Below are 20,268 nucleotides of genomic sequence, written 5' to 3' on the forward strand. Positions count from 1 at the left end.
CTGTTTGGATACCCCTGCTATTATAATAAGCAGATTATATATTCAGATTTTGATCCAAACATGACTGATTATGCGGTGGATTATTATAATCAAACCTATTGATTATATCATAATCCCATAATCAAGGTGAAACCAGGTTATAGGGGTTATTGGTGTTGAAAGTCCAACTTACCCCCAAACACTCCAACAATTATAATACATAATCCTGATTATAATAATCTCATGCATAATCTAGATCATAATAATCTAGTTGTGATCCAAGCAGACCCTTAGTCGACCCACAAAACACTGTTGGGTACCCTCCAAAAGCAAAACAACCATTATTAAGGTCTCGTAGGGCCATACATATAAAAAATTGAGACTTATGGACTCATAAACTTTATGCCAAAACACAGCGGGCCACTTGTAATCCTCCTTGCAAAACAATAAATAAATCGATAAGATGAAAAGAAGGATAAACCGATATAATTTAGGTAATTAGGTATGCGCATGAGAAAACATTTTTGGTAGATGCTCAACCTAGAGGATGGCCCAGAGGCCGCATAGGGCTGTCTCCTTTTATGGAAGTGGAATCATCTCTAGTTAGGTCTCCCAATTGACAAATACCTAATATTCTCTTCCTGTCCACATCATGGGCAATTAGTCGTGTCCTTATTATGAATATGATGGCATTTATGGATTTTTTTACATATTGATATCCTGTTATTTTTGTTCCTTGAAGACATCATATAAATATTTTTTTTCAAAATCAAGTGCCAACATATCACCGATAATAATTACTGTAGACAATTCATTGAAGCTTACTTTTATAGCATACAACAAAATGATCATCGAAGATAGGACTACATCAAAACTTAGTTCTACCGGATTTATAGCCATTTATGTTTTTTAAGTTTGTTAGTATTGTAAAAACTAGTTGTAAAATTATAGAACCGACAACATATCATTGTATTGTAAAAGAAGAAAGTATATTATGGTTTGGAATACCCTAAGAAAGCACAATAGTCCCATGTATCATTTAATGAAAGAATAAAATGAACCATCTATCACACTCTCCAACTCCACCTTCCCCATTGCCCATGCAAAGTCACCCATGTCGCTGGCTACTGGCCACCATGGCTCGCTAGAATCAAAGCCCCTCCTGGCAGCAAGGATCCTCTGCTCGACCCTTTTCTCAACCCTCCTCGCCGAATCTAGTTGTAGCGGTCCTACCCGATGACACCAATTTCGTGAATTCCCAAGCTATGCAAATCCTAGCTCCTATTTGATAGGTAGATGGAATGACTTGATGTATATATGTCGATATATTCAACACCAAATTAGTTAAACTGATTTAGTGATGCATTATGCAAAACCATTGAATTGTAAAGAGAGATGGAGACATAGCGAATTAGTTAAATTTGAGATTTACTATGTTATTTAGTACATGATTACCTAATTGTGGGGCAAATTTTCTTATTGTTTTTCCAATTAATAAATGAACTTTATTGAATTGCATGTAAAACATTTGATGCGGTAATGAAATTGTTTAGGTCCACCACTGAAAAGAAAGACAATATTTGTTTGAAAGTGCATTTGCCACTCTGCCCTGTAGTTTTAGACTACAACTTTAGATGATTTTTTTTTCGGAAAAGTCAACCACGGGCGTCCGTCCCATTTGATGTGGCTTCGAGTTCTGCCTCCTGCGCAGCAGACTGGCCTCTCTCTTAAAAAAAGAAAAATTCCCCACTCCGCTCATTCGCCTGCCGTGGCGTGGCTGAACATTTTTGAGCCACTCATCCGTCCACCCAGCTGTGCGCCTTCCCCTACCTCGCCGCTGAAAGCTCTAGTTTGGTTTTGGTGAATTGATGAAACCCTAAAGTGCTAACCTAGTTTATCAAGTGATCATGAGATATGTAGCACACTCCAAGTGGTGAAGCAAATGAAGATCATGGCATAATGATGATGATGGTATGGTGACGATCAAGTGCTTCGACTTGGAAAGAAGAAAGTGAAAAACAAAAGGCTCAAGGCAAATGTATAAATTGTAGGAGCTATTTTGTTTTGGTGATCAAGACACTTAGAGAGTGTGATCACATTTAGGTTTGATAGCCATACTATTAAGAGGGGTGAAACTCATATCAGAATGTGGTTATCAAAGTGCCACTAGATGCTCTAACTCATTGCATATGCATTTATGATCTAGTGGAGTGCTAACACCCTTGAAAATATTTGTGAAAAATATGCTAACACATGTGCATAAGGTGATACACTTGGTGATTGGCACATTTGAGCAAGGGTGAAGAAGATAGACGTGAAGATGAGTTGGTCTCGCTGGTCACAAAGTGATCGGACGCTGGTCTCAGAGGAATCAGCGCGTCCGATCAGTTGCAACAGCGATGACGCTGGCGTCGATCAAACGACCGGACGCTGGGTCGCTCAGCGACCGGACGCTGGAGGGTTGTGTCCGGTCGTGTTGACCAACAATGCAGTAAGAAGTCAACAAGTGATCGGACGCTGACTGTGTCCGGTCAAGCATGACCGGACGCGTCCGGTCGTGAAATATCGTTTCTGGAACCTTACTGGAAACGACCGGACGCTGGAGACTCAGTGTCCGGTCATTTGTAGCGGAGCGTCCGGTCAACAGATGACCGTTGAGATTAGACGACTCCTATTGAACACAGTGTGACACGTGGCTGACATCGGGCGACCGGACGCTGGGTCCAGAGTCCGGTCAGTATGACCGGAGCGTCCGGTCACCCCGATCAGTACCCAGTGAAGGAGTACAACGGCTCTATTTTGTGGAGGCTTCTATTTAAGCCCTATGGCCGGTTCAAGCTCACTCTCTTGGCCATTTGCATTGACATAGCAACCTTGTGAGCTTAGCCAAAGCCCTCCCACTCATCTCTATCATTGATTCATCATCTTTGTGAGATTAGAAGAGAATCCAAGTGCATTGCTTGAGTGTTTGCATCTAGAGGCACTTGGTGTTCGTGTTTCGTTGTGGGTTTCTCTTGTTACTCTTGGTGGTTGCCGCCACCTAGACGGCTTGGAGCAGCGAGGATCGTCGAGCGGAGGATAGTGATTGTCTCTGGCTCCGATCGTGGTGATTGTGAGGGGTTCTTGATCTTTCCCCGGCGAAGCGCCAAAAGGTACTCTAGTGGATTGCTCGTGGCTTATGTGATCATCATCTTGTATTGGTTGTGCGGCACCCTATTGAGGCTTTGGCGTGTGATGTCAATTAGCGCGTGAACCTCCAAGTGAGTGAATTGCCACAACGAGGAGTAGCTTGCCGGCAAGCAGGTGAACCTCGATAAAAAATCATTGTGTTCATCCTTTGATTCCGAGGTGATTGGTCTTCATTATTATTCACTCTTGTGATTGATTAGTTCCTTCATCTACACGGCGGTATGACTTTCTTGATCACACTCTTTACATTACCGCAAACTAGTTGTCAAGCTTTTTAGTGTAGTTAGTTGTGAGAGCTTGCTTGGTTGGTTGGTGTGGCTCTTTAGTTAGCCTTTGAGAGCACACTAACATAGAGTAGTGTCATAGCTATTGTGTGAATAGATTCTACCTAAACTAGAATTGTGATAGGTGGTTTGCATTTTGAGTAGGCTAGCGCAACACTTGCTTCGCCTCATAATTGTCTAACCCTTTTGTTAAGTGTTGTTGTAGAAATTTTTATTAGGCTATTCACCCCCCCTCTAGCCATTAGGACCTTTCAGCCGCGTCCCCATCGCGACGTCGTGTCATGCCCTTCCCCCAACCGCGCCGCACCCCATCACGGGCTGTGACGCGCCCCATCCCCTATGAGCGGACGGCGCTGGACAACTGCAGTCGAGCGAGTAGTAGCACAAGAGTAGCAGCAACAGGGCCGCGCCGACGGCCGCGAGTAGGTGTTGGAGAACTGCAGGAGGGCCGCGCCGCTGGTGCACCAGCGAGCTCCATGCGCCGTCGTCGACCTCTACAACGACGAGCGTCCATTCGTTCAAGTAGCAAGGTGGCATTGTGCTGAAAGCGCATGTTGCAAGCGTATGTTTTAAATGTTTCAGGTGGTTTAGAGGTATGTTGCAAGTGTTTTCATACGGATGTTGCAAGAGTAAATCGGGATGTTGCATATGTTGCAATGTTATGTTCCTAATGTTTCATCTGGTTTGTTTAGACATATGTTATAAGTGTGTTTATTTGGATGCTGTATATGTTTCACATATATGTTGCAAGTGTTTTTATCTGGATGTTACGTATGTTTTACAATGGTTTTTAAGTGTTTTCATTTGTTTTTGTAAGCGTTTCATATGCATGTTTTAAGTGCTCCATGTGCTTTCAGACATATATTGCAAGTATTGCATCAGGATTTTCGAAAGTATATCAGATGTTACATCTCTCTCCTCGCTTTTTGTTGCCTCGCCTCAATGCCTATCCTACAGCAGGAGAATCGTAGGAGGAGCAGTGAGCCGATGCCCCCTGATCCGAGCTTGCTGGTTACTACAGTCCACCGCTAGATAGGCCGTACCGACGTAGTACTAGTGCTCTATCGAATAAGTGCTGTTAAGCCCTTGTTTAGTTCGCGAAATTTGGAATTTGGGGCTACTGTAGCACCTTCGTTTTTATTTGGCAAATAGTGTCCAAATATTGACTAATTAGGCTTAAAACGTTCGTCTCGCAATTTCCCACCAAACTGTGCAATTAGTTTTTCTTTTCGTCTACATTTAATGCTCCATGCACGGGCCGCAAATATTCGATGTGACAGGTACTGTAGCAACTTTTTGGATTTTGGGGTCTAACTAAGGGCGTGTTTAGTTCCGAAAATGTTTGGCTTTTGGCTACTGTAGCACTTTCGTTTGTATTTGGCAAAAATTATCCAATTATAGACTATTTAGGCTTAAAAGATTCGTCTCACGATTTCTCGACTAACTGTGTAATTAGTTTTTTTTTCGTCTACATTTAGTACTTCATGCATGTGCCGCAAGATTCGATGTGACGGTTACTATACAAAAATTTTTGGCTTTTGGGTGGAACTAAACGGGGCCTAAACAAGGGCTAAGTGCACCCCGAGCAGGCCTAATATTTGTTTGAAAGTGCATTTACAACTGGCCACATGTTTTAAATACCAAACCAGATGATTTTTATTATTCTTCTGTCTTTTTTTTTGGCTTGTTTGTGAGAACGGTTCAAAGTCTGTGTGCCAGTACTTGCAACTGTCTGTGTTTTTAATACCCCGGTGTCAATTAATCGTGGGCGCTTGTCCATACAAAGCCCGGTGGGGCCCACACAAGACGACGGAAGGGAAATATGCGTTGTCGCCTGCACAGACCCGCCGCACGGAACGGGAAAAGAAAAGCCGTCCCCAGGCAGCACGGGACCACCAGTCAGCAACAACTACTCGTGCCTGTCCCGCACTCTCTCGCGAGATGCCAAAGTGGGGGCAGCGGGGCCACATGTCTGTTTAACGGGTAGGCCTAGCACCCGGTACGCTTGGCTTTGACGTTTCGTACCCGTCCGCACCACCAGTCTGTACTCTGTACGATTTGCAGTCCTTGGTGTCCTCCCCTCCCCCGCATCGCCCCCTCCCCACCTGCCTCACTTCCCTTTTTCCCGTTCTGCCCCCGCCGAGTACACCCGCCGTACCGTACCTCCCGTCCAACCGGATTCCATACGGCCGCCGAATTTACCGTAGTACCCCTGATGGAGACTTTCCTTAGCAGGAGAGTAGGGGCAAATACGGAAACACAGCGCAGCCAGCGTATTCCCCAGTACGACACGCTCCAGGGGCAGTCTCGTCATCTTCTCTCCTCACATCTCACGCGCCTGGTTACTTAGGGGGGTCGTTGCCCATGTCATCCATCGCCGGCAGCCCCCAATTTCATCCCTGCAACCAACGCCGGATCAAGAAGCCACCAAGACCGCCTCCGTCCGCCGTCCCAAGAAGCCCACCCCTCCTTCTCCATGGCCGCGGCAGCAGCCCAGCAGCACAGGCACCCCAAGCGCCGCCGCCTCTTCCTCTCCCTCTCCCCCTCCCCCTCCCCCACCCCCACCCCCGTCGCGCCGCCGCTCGACACGCTGGCCGACGAGCTGCTCTTCCTGGTCCTGGACCGCGTGGCCCAGGCCGACCCGCGGGCGCTCAAGTCCTTCGCTTTGGCCTCCCGCGCCTGCCACGCCGCGGAGTCCCGGCACCGCCGCGTCGTCCGCCCGCTCCGCCCGGACCTCCTGCCCGCCGCGCTGGCGCGGTACCCGTGCGCCACCCGCCTCGACCTCTCCCTCTGCGCGCGCGTCCCCGACGCCGCCCTCGCGTCCGCCGTCTCCTCCTGCTCCGCCCTCCGCGCCGTCGACCTCTCCCGCTCCCGCGGGTTCGGCGCCGCGGGCGTCGCCGCGCTCGCCGCGTTGTGCCCGGGCCTCGCCGACCTCGACCTCTCCAATGGGGTCGACCTCGGGGACGCCGCCGCGGCCGAGGTGGGGCGGGCGAGGGGGCTCAGGAGGCTCTCGCTGGCAAGGTGGAAGCCGCTCACTGACATGGGGCTCGGATGCGTCGCCGTCGTGTGCACCGAGCTGAGAGAGCTCTCGCTCAAGTGGTGCCTTGGGGTCTCGGATCTGGGGATCCAGCTCCTCGCGCTCAAGTGCAGGAAGCTGACCAGCCTGAATCTCTCCTACACCATGGTGAGCGCTCAGGTTTTTTTGGTGCTCTGCTTGTTTCTTGGATGATTCTATCTTTTGTTTCCTTCTAGTACGTTTGTTGATTTGATAAGGCATCCAGGTTCCTCTTTAATTCACCGGAGCAAAATGGGCTTCAGTTTCCCTAAAAAAAATGGGCTTCAGTTACTCCCTTTGCTTCTTACTAGTACATATTTGCTCAATCTAATTTATTATTCTGTTAGTGCTTAGGGCATTGGACCACTTCAGTGTATAGGTAGTATAGTATTCTTGATCTGCAGGCGTTCTTATCTATAAACATGGCAAATCATCTTTGCAACAATGGATCAGCAGAGCGGTACTAGTAGCCGACTCTAGTTTCTCTTGCAGCTTTGTGCCTGTGCCTACCGACCCACTTATCATATTGTGCTGGAGTAATAATAAAATGGAAACGTATCTTGTGTTGCAGATCACAAAGGATAGTTTTCCTGCAATCATGAAGCTACCCAATCTTCAAGAGTTGACACTGGTGGGGTGTATTGGAATTGATGATGTCGCTCTTGATAGTCTTGACAAAGAATGCAGTAAATCACTACAGGTGAGGTGCTCATGGTAATTTGCCATTTTTATTGACTTGCTTGTTACTAGCAATCACACATCAGCTTCATTTCAAACACTATAGTGATATTATCTCGCTTGATCTTACACTGTTAGGTTTTGAACTCCTTAGATGCCTTGTCTGAACTAGTCACTTGTACTAAAATATGTATTTTTGATAATTAAAAAAAAACAGTCTTCATAGTAGCACAAAGCTCTGCTTATTACTGAACTTGCATGCTTGCACCATTGCAGGTGCTTGATATGTCTCTGTGTCAGAATATCACTGACGTGGGAGTTTCATCCATAGTGAAGTCGGTACCCAATCTATTGGAACTGGATCTTTCATACTGCTGTCCTGTAAGTAGCTAATCATCTACTCGTATTATTGTATCACCTGGTCATAACTTGAGCCCTCACAGCTTAATTCACATCCTTCATGTATCAGGTTACTCCTTCTATGGTGAGAAGCTTCCAGAAGATTCCTAAACTGCAGACCCTGAAGCTGGAAGGCTGCAAATTCATGGCTTATGCACTAAAAGCCATTGGAATCTCTTGTGTTTCTTTACGGGAGTTAAGCTTGAGCAAGTGCTCTGGAGTGATGGATACAGAACTCTCTTTAGCCGTGTCAAGACTAAAGAACCTGCTGAAGCTGGACATTACTTGTTGTCGCAATATCACTGATGTTTCACTAGCGGCCATAACTAGTTCATGCACTTCCCTCATCTCTCTGAGGATGGAGTCTTGTAGCCGTGTTTCCAGTGGAGCACTCCAACTGATCGGGAAGCACTGTTCTCACTTGGAAGAGTTGGACCTTACTGACAGTGATTTGGATGACGAAGGTACTTACTGAACTGGCTACTGAATTATTCTTTGCCAGATGAACATAAAGTTGACTCTGGATATATTTTGTGTAGGATTGAAAGCTCTTGCCAGATGCAGCAAACTTTCGAGTCTAAAAATTGGAATTTGCTTGAAGATTAGTGATGAAGGTCTTACCCACATTGGAAGGTCTTGCCCAAAACTCTGCGACATTGATCTGTACAGGTCATTATTAGACATGCCTTGTGGTTTTCTTTGTTTGGTTCTTTGTCAGTAAACTAACTTATATTTTCTGTTTCAGGTGTGGAGGCCTTAGTAATGATGGAATTATTCAAATTGCACAGGGTTGTCCAATGCTAGAGTGTATCAATCTATCCTACTGTACAGAAATAACAGACCGTTCACTGATTTCACTTTCAAAATGCGCAAAGCTGAATACTCTGGAGATTCGTGGCTGCCCCATGATTACATCCACTGGGCTCTCAGAAATAGCAATGGGGTGCAGGCTACTTTCCAAGCTTGATATTAAGAAATGCTTTGAGATTAATGATGTTGGAATGCTTTACCTTTCCCAGTTCTCTCATAGCCTCCGTCAGGTATTATCCTTTTCTCCTGTAACTGTAACTGGAATATGATGGTACCATGTATGTTCTGCAATTGTGCTAATACCATCTATGTCTCATCACAGATAAACTTGTCGTATTGTTCAGTCACCGATATCGGACTTCTGTCCCTTTCTAGCATATCTGGCTTGCAGAACATGACCATCGTCCATTTAGCGGGTATAACGCCTAATGGCTTGATGGCTACTCTTATGGTTTGTGGTTGTTTGACGAAAGTGAAGGTTCACGAAGCATTCAAATCCAAGATGCCTGCTCATATGATAAAAAATGTTGAGGCACGCGGCTGTGTTTTCCAGTGGATCGATAAACCATTCAAGGTATTCTACTACTCCCCTGGTTGCTTTACACAGGTTTAAACCCTTGTGTTCACCAACTCATTTAGGTGTCTTGCCTGATTTGCTACTTGAAAACACTACATACTATTTGCTTCAGAAAAGTTGTGATTCTTTTAAGCTATGTTTGTGCTGTGCATTGATTTTTTTTTTTAACTTTCAAGATTTTGTCTATGCTTCAAAACGCACAAATCATGATTTGCTTATGGATGGCATTTTAAAAAAATGCCTAAGAGCATAGCACAGTTGTCTTATATCTGTTGACTGTTGAGTGGATTTGTTCTTACTAGAATTACAAGCCTGGAAAAGTCTTATGTCTAATAACAGGTGTGGCCTTGTGCAGGTTGAGGTGGAACCTTGTGATGTATGGAAGCAACAGTCCCAAGATGTGCTTGTACGATGAGAAGACCTCAAGTGTAGCTATCGTGGAAAGCAGGGCATGCATCTTGTGGATGGATGGGTTTGTTACCACAGAGGTGTATGTATACTAGATGAGTAGGTCCAGTCCCAGTCCCAGTCCCAATCCCACCTTTGTTGGGTGAGGTGAACATGCCTGGGGAGTACATTATATTTCTGTGGAGCAGTCAGGCTGTATAGAATATTTGTAAGATGAAGGAAAATTATTGACATGGAAGTGATGGTTTTGGTTGATAAGAAAATGGTTCTGGAATTTAGTGCCATAGATATGGCGTGTGTTTGTTGGCTGTTGTATTTATGTTTGTGATTAGCTGGAATGAAGTGGCTCGCATTGCATTTATTTTCTGTTTGGGATACAAGAACAGAATGAAGGATATAGGTGATATCCGCTCGTTTATAGTGCTTGAATGAAGTGGCTTGCTGGTTGCATAGGCCATACAGGATCTGGTGCAACACCTCTGCTTGGTCATATCGTATCCTCTCAAACAAACGAGGAGACGATAGTAGACGGAGACGCATTGATCCTTAAACTCTGCGGGTGCTGGAGTTTGGTCAAGTCCGATGTGAGTCAGTGTTGGACGCACACGGACGGGACCATGGAACTCAAAGCACAGGGTGAGACAGGAATGGCAGGTTGAAGAGATAGGGGCAGCTAGCGTTGCAAACTTGCAATGGATAGGTAAAGAGGCAGGTGACCGTGACCATGGCCATGGGCTGCTAGTAGCATTGAAGAAGCCGCTGGCAGGAGCGAGAGCGAGGCGACATGGGCGGTGCGGCGCAGGCATCACGCTGGTGCCGGACAAACAGTTGCCATTGCCGTTGCCAACCACGGGTAGCTGTGGCCGATGCTCCTGTCCCGTCCGTGCCCTTCAACCCTTGTCCCTTGATGAGGAGTAAATGCATGGCATCTCCATCTGCTGTTGCCGGGTTGCGTCGCTCCTCCGCCATGGCTCGCCGTTGCGCCCAGGGCAGAGCGCAGCTGCTGCATTGCTCGAGCCCTTTTACTTCTGAAGGCTGAAGCTGGAGCAGGGTGTGTCCGTTTGTTTGTCCATCCGTCCGTCCTGTAGAAGCAGAAGAAGCTTCATCATTACTACAATAGGTGACGGATCCCTGTATAGAATGGTCCGTCGTCATACGCTGCCCTACCCTAGCGGTCCTGTCATTAAATGCCCCCCACCACACCTGCGAACCAACCAATGAAGCAAACATAAATTTATTAATTAACCCACCGCAACTCCTAGCTGCTGCTCTTGCTTGGGGTAGTCGTGTAGAGGAGAGGACGGAGCTCACGCGCAAGCAAGCATAGGCAGCAATGGGGATCTGCTGCAGCAAGGCGGCAGCAGGGGAGCTGGACGACGACGAGGGCTTGGGCTTCCCATGGATGCACGACGACGCGTTCCACCACCACCTGTGGGCCAGCGCCGGCGTCTCCGTGCACACCAAGCAGGGATGGAAGGGCGCCAACCAGGACGCCATGACCGTCTGCCAGGTGCATGACCTCACCCTCCCTCCACTCTCTCTCTTCTCTGCTTGCAACTTGGTAGCTCCTTGCAGTCTTGCACCATTGATTTTGTCCAACCAGGAAGAATGATAGCAATGTTCAACAAAAAAAAGGGAAGAATGATAGCAATTAAGAAAACTGAAATATCTGGGATATTGTGTGTGTGTTTTGCCAATATGCAAGCTGTTCGCGGTGTTGTTGCAACTTGCAATGCGAGTTGTATTTTAGTCCGAGAAAAGTGCACCGGATCTATCTACGGCTGCTGAGAATTGAAACCTTAAAACCTGAGAGAGATGTCAGTAGAAAGGAAAAAACAGATTTTTTTGGCATACCTGGAATTATGTACTTCACCATCTTTAATTGCCCACACCACCAGTGTCCTGACTCCTGGGCCTTGTTTAGATCACTTCCAAATTCCAAGTTTTTTCACTCTCTCTCCATCGCATCAATTTTTAGACGCATGCATGGAACATTAAATATAGGTAAAAAAAATAATTAATTGCATAGTTTGGTTGTAAATCACGAGACGAATCTTTTGAGTCTAGTTAGTCCATGATCGAACAAAGTTTATCAAATACAAATAAAACGTGCTACAGTGTCCCGATTGCAAAAATTTACAATCTAAACAAGGCCCTGAGAGCTTGCATTGTACATGGACCTGCCTGGGCCGGAACATTAAAAGCTATAGCATCTTCAATGCAAGTACATTGTTTTTTTTCTCATACACACACGATTCGGCCCTTGTTTAGTTCCACTCCAACTTCCAAAAAGTTGGTACAGTACCTGTCACATCGAATGTTTGCGGCCCGTGCATGGAGCATTAAATGTAGACGAAAAGAAAAACTAATTGCACAGTTTGGTGGGAAATTGCGAGACGAACGTTTTGAGCCTAATTAGTCCATGTTTGAACACTATTTGCCAAATAAAAATGAACGTGCTACAGTAGCCCCAAAATCCAAATTTCGCGAACTAAAAGGGCTCGCTTGATCTTGATGTATGGCAATTGTATCAAGATGCTTAGGACTTTGCTGGAAACAAGGGCCACATATTCTGCGGGGTATTTGATGGCCATGGCCCTCTTGGCCGGGAAGTCGCTCGCCATGTCCGTGACACCCTTCCAGTGAAACTAGCCTCTGCTTTGACACCAAAAACTGGAGATGAAGACTCCTCAAGCGATACTTTGAAGCTTAAACCTGAAGAAGATGACTCAAGCAATAATTTGAAGCTCAAACCTGAAGAAGCTGAATCAAGCAATAGTTTGAAGCTCAGACCTGAAGAAGATAATTCAAGCAATAGTTTGAAGCTCAGAACTGAAGAGGATCCCTCAAGCAACACAGATTTGGATTCCTTTGACAAGTCAGATAGCAGCTCATTCAGTGATGATCCCAGCGATGAGAGCCAGCTGTTGTCCACTTGGAAGAACATATTCGTCAAGACATTTGAGCAGGTGGATGAGGAGCTGAGGCAACATTCAGGAATCGACTGCATTTGTAGTGGCACAACTGCAGTCGCTGCTGTTAGGCAGGTACTAATTCTGAACTGTAACTACTAGCTGAACTAGAAATCATGTTTCGGTGATTTGGATTCCTTTGGAAAGTCAGATAGATGCTCAGTGATTTACTTGTACTGTAACTACTAGCTGTAGGAAATCATGTTTCAGCTGTATTGTCCTTGTTATGCACAGGGTGATCACTTGATCGTTTCCAATTTGGGCGATTCACGCGCTGTCCTTTGCACCCGTGACAGCAAGGACCGTCTGATCCCCGTCCAGCTCACCACTGACTTGAAGCCAGATCTTCCAAGTGAGCATCAAAACTTCTCATTTCACGGCTACTAACACACCTGAATACACTTGTCTGAATTTTGCATTCATGCACACTTGCAATAGGTGAGCTCGCAAGGATTCTGAACTGCAAGGGAAGAGTGTTCGCCATGGACGACGAGCCAGACGTGCCCAGGATGTGGCTGCCGGATCAGGATGCGCCAGGCCTCGCCATGGCAAGGGCCTTCGGTGACTTCTGCCTGAAGAACCATGGCCTTATCTGCACACCTGAAGTCTACTGCAGGAAACTGTCTGAGAAAGATGAGTTCTTGGTGCTTGCTACTGACGGGGTAATAAAAAAATGTGATCATTTATTTGATTGGCAGTTTCAGATTCCTGTCACTTTCAGTCCATTAACTGTCGTTGGTTTCTTTAATCAGAAAGGCCTGCATGCAACTATTCCGAATGATCTGGGTACAGAATAGCATAAATCCCTTTCAGATTAGACCCACAATAGAAACTGTTAACCGAAACTAGACATATCACTGTCGTAGTATTTATTATTGCCATGATAGTTTTAGCTGATAATGATTTGTTTACACAATAGACAAAAGTCTCAGATGACATGGTTTTACACTTTTACTGTAGCCTGTTCGGTTGGCGGTTCGTATAGTTGCTGGTTCGTGAAGAAGTACCGCTGGCTGGTTTGTGTGAGAGAAAAATACTGTTCCGGCTGAAAATTTACGATCGTTTACGACAAGCCATAGCCAAACGAACAGGCTGAAGATCTGAATTTTCCTTTGTTGCAATATTCAAAACCTGTTGCAGATTTGGGACGTGCTGTCGAACAAGGAGGTGGTGAAGCTCGTGTCATCTGCGAGCGACCCATCCAAGGCGGCGAGGCAGCTGATCGACCGTGCTGTCCGAGCGTGGCGGCGCAAGTATCCGACGTCCATGGTGGACGACTGCGCCGTCGTGTGCCTCTACCTGAACCGGGCCTCTCGTGGTCCTGACGAGAGCCTCAGAGTCCCAGGCACAGGAGAGGACGTGAAGCCGGCGGCCGTGCCGTTCACGGGCAGCAGCTTCCGCAGGGCTCTGAGTAACGGCGGCTGCGAGGCGTCGTCGGAGGAGGGGGCGACGGTGTGGAGGGCGCTGGAAGGGGTGGCGCGGGCCAACTCGGTGATCAGGCTGCCGCGCATGGGGCGCGTGCTGAGCTGGCGGAGGCGGTCGAGTTCGCTGGAGGAAGACGACGGCGAGGAGCGGGATTGATCATCAATCCCTGGCCAAATTGAAGGGAGTCCATCGTTTTCATGGCCGGTACACGTAAATTCATCCGTGCATGGTCATGGACCGATGGAAGCGAGGCAGCCAAATTGAAAAGGAATTTCTAGGATTTGATTGGCGTAATGGCCAGTCGCATTCAGGTTGTTGAAACGGATGAGGTGACATGGACAGGAGTAGCATTTCATCGTTCCCTGGCTGGCTGAATGGTTGTTCATCCTGCTCGAATGTGACTTCAGACAGATATACTACTGCTACTTAACATTGCGTGACTGATTGCGTGAACCGTCAAGGGTTTGCCGTTTGCGTGTGCTGTAACTGTAATTTGTTGGTGAGATTAGTTTCTGACACCATATAAATATGATCGATCTATGGAATGGTTACTCATTCTTCATTCTTAAATTTAATGATTAAATCATTGCTTGATGCATTGTGGGGTGGCAACCGGGTGTGATGCATTTTAAAAAGATGGGACATGTATGCATGCATTTTTAACCCTGGTATTTTATAACAATAATAACTAGTCCATTACGCGCGCCCTCGCGCGCGCCGGCAAATCACCTGGTTAAGGCGCAGGTAAAAAATATGTTTAATCTTTGCATGGAAACAATATTAAGAGTTTAATGTAGATATGTCATGCACAAAAACTGAAAGATTGGAGCTTTTTTTTTATATGGTGCAGGACACATCTACTCTGCATACTTTTGAAATCATGGCATTTTCTATGCGTGGTAATCATAGACACGGCATTTACAAATCATACACATATCTGAATTTCGCACTGGAATGGAGCCTATTATGAAATTCTGAAATCTTGGAGAGTAATAATGCTCATGCATTTAAACAAATTTTAGTTACATTCCAAAGGAAAACAAATCATAGCAGCACAAAACATAGAAAATAAAAACTCCACTCCAACCCAAGGAAAAGAATCTTTGCTCTCACTCTGTTGCTATGCTTGCTCAGATTCCCGTGGCTTCTTCCCACCATTCTAAACATCTCAAAGTTTCAATTGCTGTGTTTTAGAATCTATAGTTTTTCACTATCCACTATATCTTATTTCAGTGGTTAAGGAATCTCAAATGGTCATCATCTAAACTAGGAGGACAGCCATCTGGCAGTCTCTAGAGTTTCTGAAATATGCCCCTCTTAATCTGTATAGCACGTGGATAGTTTATCATTATTGAGAACTGTGCAATCTTTAAGGAATCTAGGGCATGCTTGAAATGTGACAATGTAACAGAGATTTCACAGGAAAGGTGGCAACAAAACACGTCAATATACTTTTCTTCATGCAAGGTGACTAAAATATTTAGATAGTTCAATTTTACCTGATCGTTGACGAAACGAGCAGTACGAGAATTGTGGCAGAACCTATGAAGCGGGTTAAGTAATCTCAAATGGTCATCATTTCAACCAGGAGGACAACCATCTGGCAGTGTGGTGTTTCTTAAATATGCCCCCTTTACCTGTATAGCACATGGATAGCACCATTACTAAAATTTGTGAAATCTTTAAGCAATCTAGGACATGTTTAGAATGTAACAATGTAACGGATTTCACAGGAAATCCCACAGGGTCAATCTGAACCTATAGTTCAAATGGACTATTCTCTAGACAACAGAAAGAACAAAACTTGGTTGGAACTAACAGAGCTCAATATCTGCGTGAGGTACCCTAGGAAAGCAACGTCACCAGACAACTGCAGAAAAACAAGCTTGCTTGAAACTGATAAATCTCATTAGTTGTGGTGTACTAAAAAAGAGATGAGCATATAGCCTAAATGATGAAAATGTATAGATCATTGTCACTTCCTTGTTGAATGAAGTTGTTGTGTGGTAGTTAACACAAATAAATGTTTTCATGGCATACCTTGTCTACTTTTGAAGATGAAGACTCAAGTTCCCATGTAGCATGTTCGTAGCCCAGATCCTTCCATTCCAGTAGCCATCCGACATTACAGTATATAAATTTAGCACCTAGTAAGATAAAAAAATCAGCTTCTTTTGGAGGGGTAAGTAATTCTCTTGAACAGACGGTGTGGTTCAGCCCATTCCTGCATCCACCTTATCGTGTAAGAAATCAAATTCAGAAACTCAACCATCAGCAAGCATACCTTTACATAGGCTAAGATCCTCTGGAAAAAATAAGCAATGGGATTCGTCACATGAGTAGTGACCCTTTCTTAATGAATCCTCTTGCTAACTTTGGAGATAAGATCAGAACCTTGCGGAGTGTTATAAACTATATCACTTTCTGAAACCCGCCGATTATGTACATGAGGTGGATTTTGATACCTAACAAAGTATTGCTTCCTGTTGTGTAGTCCTAAAATGGAACTGCCTCATGAGCAGGATTCTGAAATGCAAAACAAGGTATGCAGGCTGAAAATTGATTAAAAAAAAAACCACGATGCAAACTCATAGTTCTCTATAGTTCATGTACCAAAACGGCTATTTTGCCTAAAATTTAATAGTTTCGAGCCTCAATTCATTGCGTGATGGTGGGAAAGGGATGCCATATGTACATTCTAAAAATAATGGAACGTGAAATGGATGCATGCATTTCAACCATGGCATTTTGATAACAAACAAGCACAGTTACTGCTGGTGACATTATATATGCGCAAGTAACAACACTGACAGTTGATGCCGTGGTTTGGCAGAAAAACTCTCGCAAAAAACTAAAAAAACTACAGAGTCCTCCGGATGCACGCTTCGCCGTGCCAAGCCTTTAGCCTGCGTGTTGTTGGGCCATCAATTATTTGAGCAAGTGCTGTCTTCTTGGGCCTCAATGGACCGTATCTTGTTCGCTGGTCTAGGACCCAAAGACGGATAGGCGTTCGCTCGTCCTAGTCTGATTTTTTCTCTCCTTAAACTTCAAAACTAGATATTTTATTTTGTGAATTTGAACAAATCATTCAAATTACCTGGTTGTCTCGGTTTGGAGTAGTTTTGAAAATGGCCTTATCTTTATTTTAATAAAACACCCGTTAAACACATTGAAAAAGACTTTTAAATCACCAAAATATCTCTAAACTTTAACAACCCCCCCCCCCCCCCCCCCACCCCACACAAAAAAATAGATTAGAATACACCAAATCTTAATAAAATATTTAGAACTCGTGAAAATATCAATGCTTCAAAAAGTTATATTTAGTTCTAGAAAATGGAAAAAACTAGAAAATTCCCAAAACATTCTAAACGATATGTAAGCGTGTTTTAAAAAACATATTACAATAAAACATAATACGCAACCAACACAGATGCATACCATGAATGCATTCAACATTAATGTATGTTGCATTCATGCTAGATGCATTTCATAGTTTTGCCACTAAAACACGTTTATACATTGATTAGATTGTTTCGGGAGTATACATTGATTACCTATTTTCTAGATATTTTTTCATTTTCCTGGAGTTAAATCTATTTTTTGAAGCATCTAGTGACATTTTTATGAGCTCTAAATATTTTATTTAAATTTGGCGTATCCTAATCTGTCTCTAGTATTGTTTTTTATATTTTCAAAAGCATAGAAACATTATCAGGTATTTATTGGGTTTTTAACTTAGTATCAAAGAAGGACAAAACCACTCCAAATCAGGACATAAATAACGATAATGCTACTTACCAGACGTCCGACCTGTCGGACGCACCTCCTCCACTCATTCGCGCTCTATTAAAAAAACTCCACTAGGCTTCTCCACGCACTCATCCGCTAGCTCGCTTCTCACCCCCTCCATCGCGTGCGCCGCCCGCTCCCTCCATGGCTAGTAGCGGCGCCCTTACCCACCCCGGCGCACGCCCTCCCCTACCCCAACGCGTGGCCATGGCAGCCTCCCTGGCCGGCGGCGGCAACCTCACTCACCCCGGCAGCTCCTTCCCCCACCTCGACGGCGCACCTCGTCCCACCGCGACGTCCTCTCCCACCAGGAGCCCCCAACGCCCGCAGATCCAGTGGCCCTCTCCCCCCACAACGGCGTGATCCATGGAGCACGAGCGATATCCTTTGGAGGTGGCGCGACGGTGTTGTAGGGAGTCGGCGGCTCTCCCCCACCTAAGCGTGACGCCCTCCCTAACTCGGCGGTGCCCTCTCTCACCCCGACGACCATGCTTCGCCCACCCCGGCGGCCATGGCGCTCCCCGCACCACGCTCTCTCTGTCCCCCTATGTTGCATATGTATGTTTCAAGTGTTTCAGGCATTTTAGATGTATGTTGTATTTGTTTCATATGCATGTTGCAAGAGTATGTTTTGAGTGTTTTTGGATGTTTTAGATGTATGTTTCATCTGTGTTTTACGGACGCATGTTGCAATTATGTTTATCTGGATGTTGCATATGTTTCACACATACGTTGCATGTGTTTTATTTGGATGTTGTGTATGGTTGCAATGGTTCTCAAGTGTCTTTCAAGTGTGTTTTTTCATATGTTTCAGAAGCATATTTCAACGGCCTTCAGACGTATGTTGCAACCGTTGTATTTGGATATTTCAAAAGTAGATCGGGTGTTGCATCTTCTCCCCACCTTTTGCTGCATCGTCTCTCCTAGAGCCGACAGAGCATCCATATGACGTCGTGGCCAAGTTCTTTCGAATCAGAGGTGCCGCATGCCCTTCCCTCTCATCGCTCAGGCGGCGCGGGCCCCGCGTGCAGCGCAAAATGGGCGCGACGTTGCACGGCGCGGCAGGGGCCTGTGGAAGGGGGCGTGGTGGGGGGCTTGCAGAGGGAGCGCGGAGAGATGGCAGCGTGGTGATGGGATGAGGGTGTGGAGGAGATAGGCCGCGGATGGGGACGCGCGCATACTGACGCTGTTTTCTGTAGGCGGGTGTTATTTTTTGAGGTGGGTCCGGATGCATCCGGGCATTGGACGTTCGGGCGCTAGGCGTACCGCATAAATCTACTACCACCTAAAAAATACCAAACAGTATCGTCTCTGCCCCCTCCTGCCCCTGCCCTTATATATACGCTTAAAAAACTCACTAGAAAAACAACAAAAAAACGTACGTTTCTTTAATATATACGGCAAAAAATACGTAAAAAAACAACGTCTCTGTTTCCAATACTATAGGAGAAAAAGCGTAGTCTGCGTTCCTCCATCGGTGTTTGTCGGCTAATCTAAATGTGGAAGGGCTTGAAAAGAATAAAGAGTAGGAAAAAGTTTCTGATGCAAATGTACTAGAGAGAAAGAATATATAAAAGTGATCAGGATAATTTAGAAATAATATATGATTCATGATGTAAAATTGCATTCCATATTTTAGGAGTGGCTTATTAGAAACTCTTGGAGATTGCCTTCTTTATTCCTTCCAATACTTTTTTAGGAGTTATAAAACTCTATGTTTTTAGGAAGAAAATATTAGGTACTCTCGGAGATGCTCTTATATGGCAAAAAAAAGACCTAAAAATCCTAATGTCATCGTTGGACGCCAAGATATATTCGCTTCGCCTAGCTTAATCTGTGGCTCCCATGTCACCCCCCGCGATGGGCTCCCCTGTCCGAGAGTCCTGTGTCGCCCAGCCGATGCCAAGTATTATTCGCTCCGCACCCAGTTTCACTGATGAGTACTGGTAACTTGTAACCCCGCACAGCTCCCGCGTCGCCCCTGGCCCGCATGGGTACCTCATCGGAGCCCCCACCTCCCCGCAAATAAATCACGCCCCCACGCATGCCCTAGCTCTAGCCTGCGCTGGCAGCGGCGGGCAACTGCAACTTGTTGCCGTGCGTAGTCCCGGTGTACGCGGGAGCACGCGTCTCGCCATGGACGCGGGCGACGCGATGCCAATATGTGCTGGCGGTGGCCGCGGCAATCGCTGCACTCTGCGACGTGCTCGTCGTGTGCTCCGCTTCGCCAGCGTGTGCGCGCCCTAGCTCCAGCCTGTGTCGACGGCGGTGGGCACCTACAAACGCTCGCCCCTCGCCCATCAGCGCATGCCCGTGCATGTGTGCTCGTGCGTCTGCCCCGCTAGCCTCATGCGTGTGTGGCCGTGGGCCTACACCCCTCGCCCTCCTGCGAGAGAGGAACGAAGGAACGATGTGCCGTGGGAAGAATGGACGGACCTCTTGGTCGCACTAACATACGGGTCCATTGCGTGGTGACTCGCTTGATGCCTGCAGGAAACAACGTGGCACATTAGTCTACCACTTCCACGTAGAAGAAGGAAAACCTGAGAATTTAGAAATAGTTTAGGGTCCAAATGGACACGTATTAATTAGATTTTTATTAAATTTTGAAAATGTAAAATAATAAAACACACAAATAATAATTTTAAAAAAACCAATTTTATTAGGTTTCTGTAAACCAAATCTACACGATATAGGCCA

At 45.7% G+C, this 20,268-nt stretch overlaps 2 protein-coding genes across 2 annotated transcripts; both read left to right on the plus strand.

Moving 5' to 3' along the window:
- Positions 1 to 5,837: 5,837 nt before the first annotated feature.
- LOC136486060 (F-box/LRR-repeat protein 3-like) lies at positions 5,838 to 9,663 on the plus strand. Its single transcript, XM_066482836.1, has 8 exons — positions 5,838 to 6,636; positions 7,079 to 7,207; positions 7,462 to 7,566; positions 7,655 to 8,048; positions 8,124 to 8,253; positions 8,330 to 8,624; positions 8,717 to 8,968; positions 9,327 to 9,663. The coding sequence occupies exons 1-8, from the start codon at positions 5,929 to 5,931 to the stop codon at positions 9,384 to 9,386; spliced, it is 2,073 nt and encodes a 690-aa protein (XP_066338933.1). The 5' UTR covers positions 5,838 to 5,928; the 3' UTR covers positions 9,387 to 9,663.
- Positions 9,664 to 10,271: 608 nt separating this feature from the next.
- On the plus strand, positions 10,272 to 14,338 carry LOC136486062 (probable protein phosphatase 2C 73). Its single transcript, XM_066482837.1, has 5 exons — positions 10,272 to 10,889; positions 11,923 to 12,426; positions 12,586 to 12,703; positions 12,790 to 13,013; positions 13,492 to 14,338. Exons 1-5 carry the CDS (start codon positions 10,713 to 10,715, stop codon positions 13,930 to 13,932), a joined length of 1,464 nt encoding a protein of 487 aa, XP_066338934.1. The 5' UTR covers positions 10,272 to 10,712; the 3' UTR covers positions 13,933 to 14,338.
- The last annotated feature ends 5,930 nt before the right edge of the window (positions 14,339 to 20,268 follow it).

Source organism: Miscanthus floridulus, chromosome 10, assembly GCF_019320115.1.
Source record: "Miscanthus floridulus cultivar M001 chromosome 10, ASM1932011v1, whole genome shotgun sequence".
In the NCBI taxonomy this organism is placed as follows: domain Eukaryota; kingdom Viridiplantae; phylum Streptophyta; class Magnoliopsida; order Poales; family Poaceae; genus Miscanthus; species Miscanthus floridulus.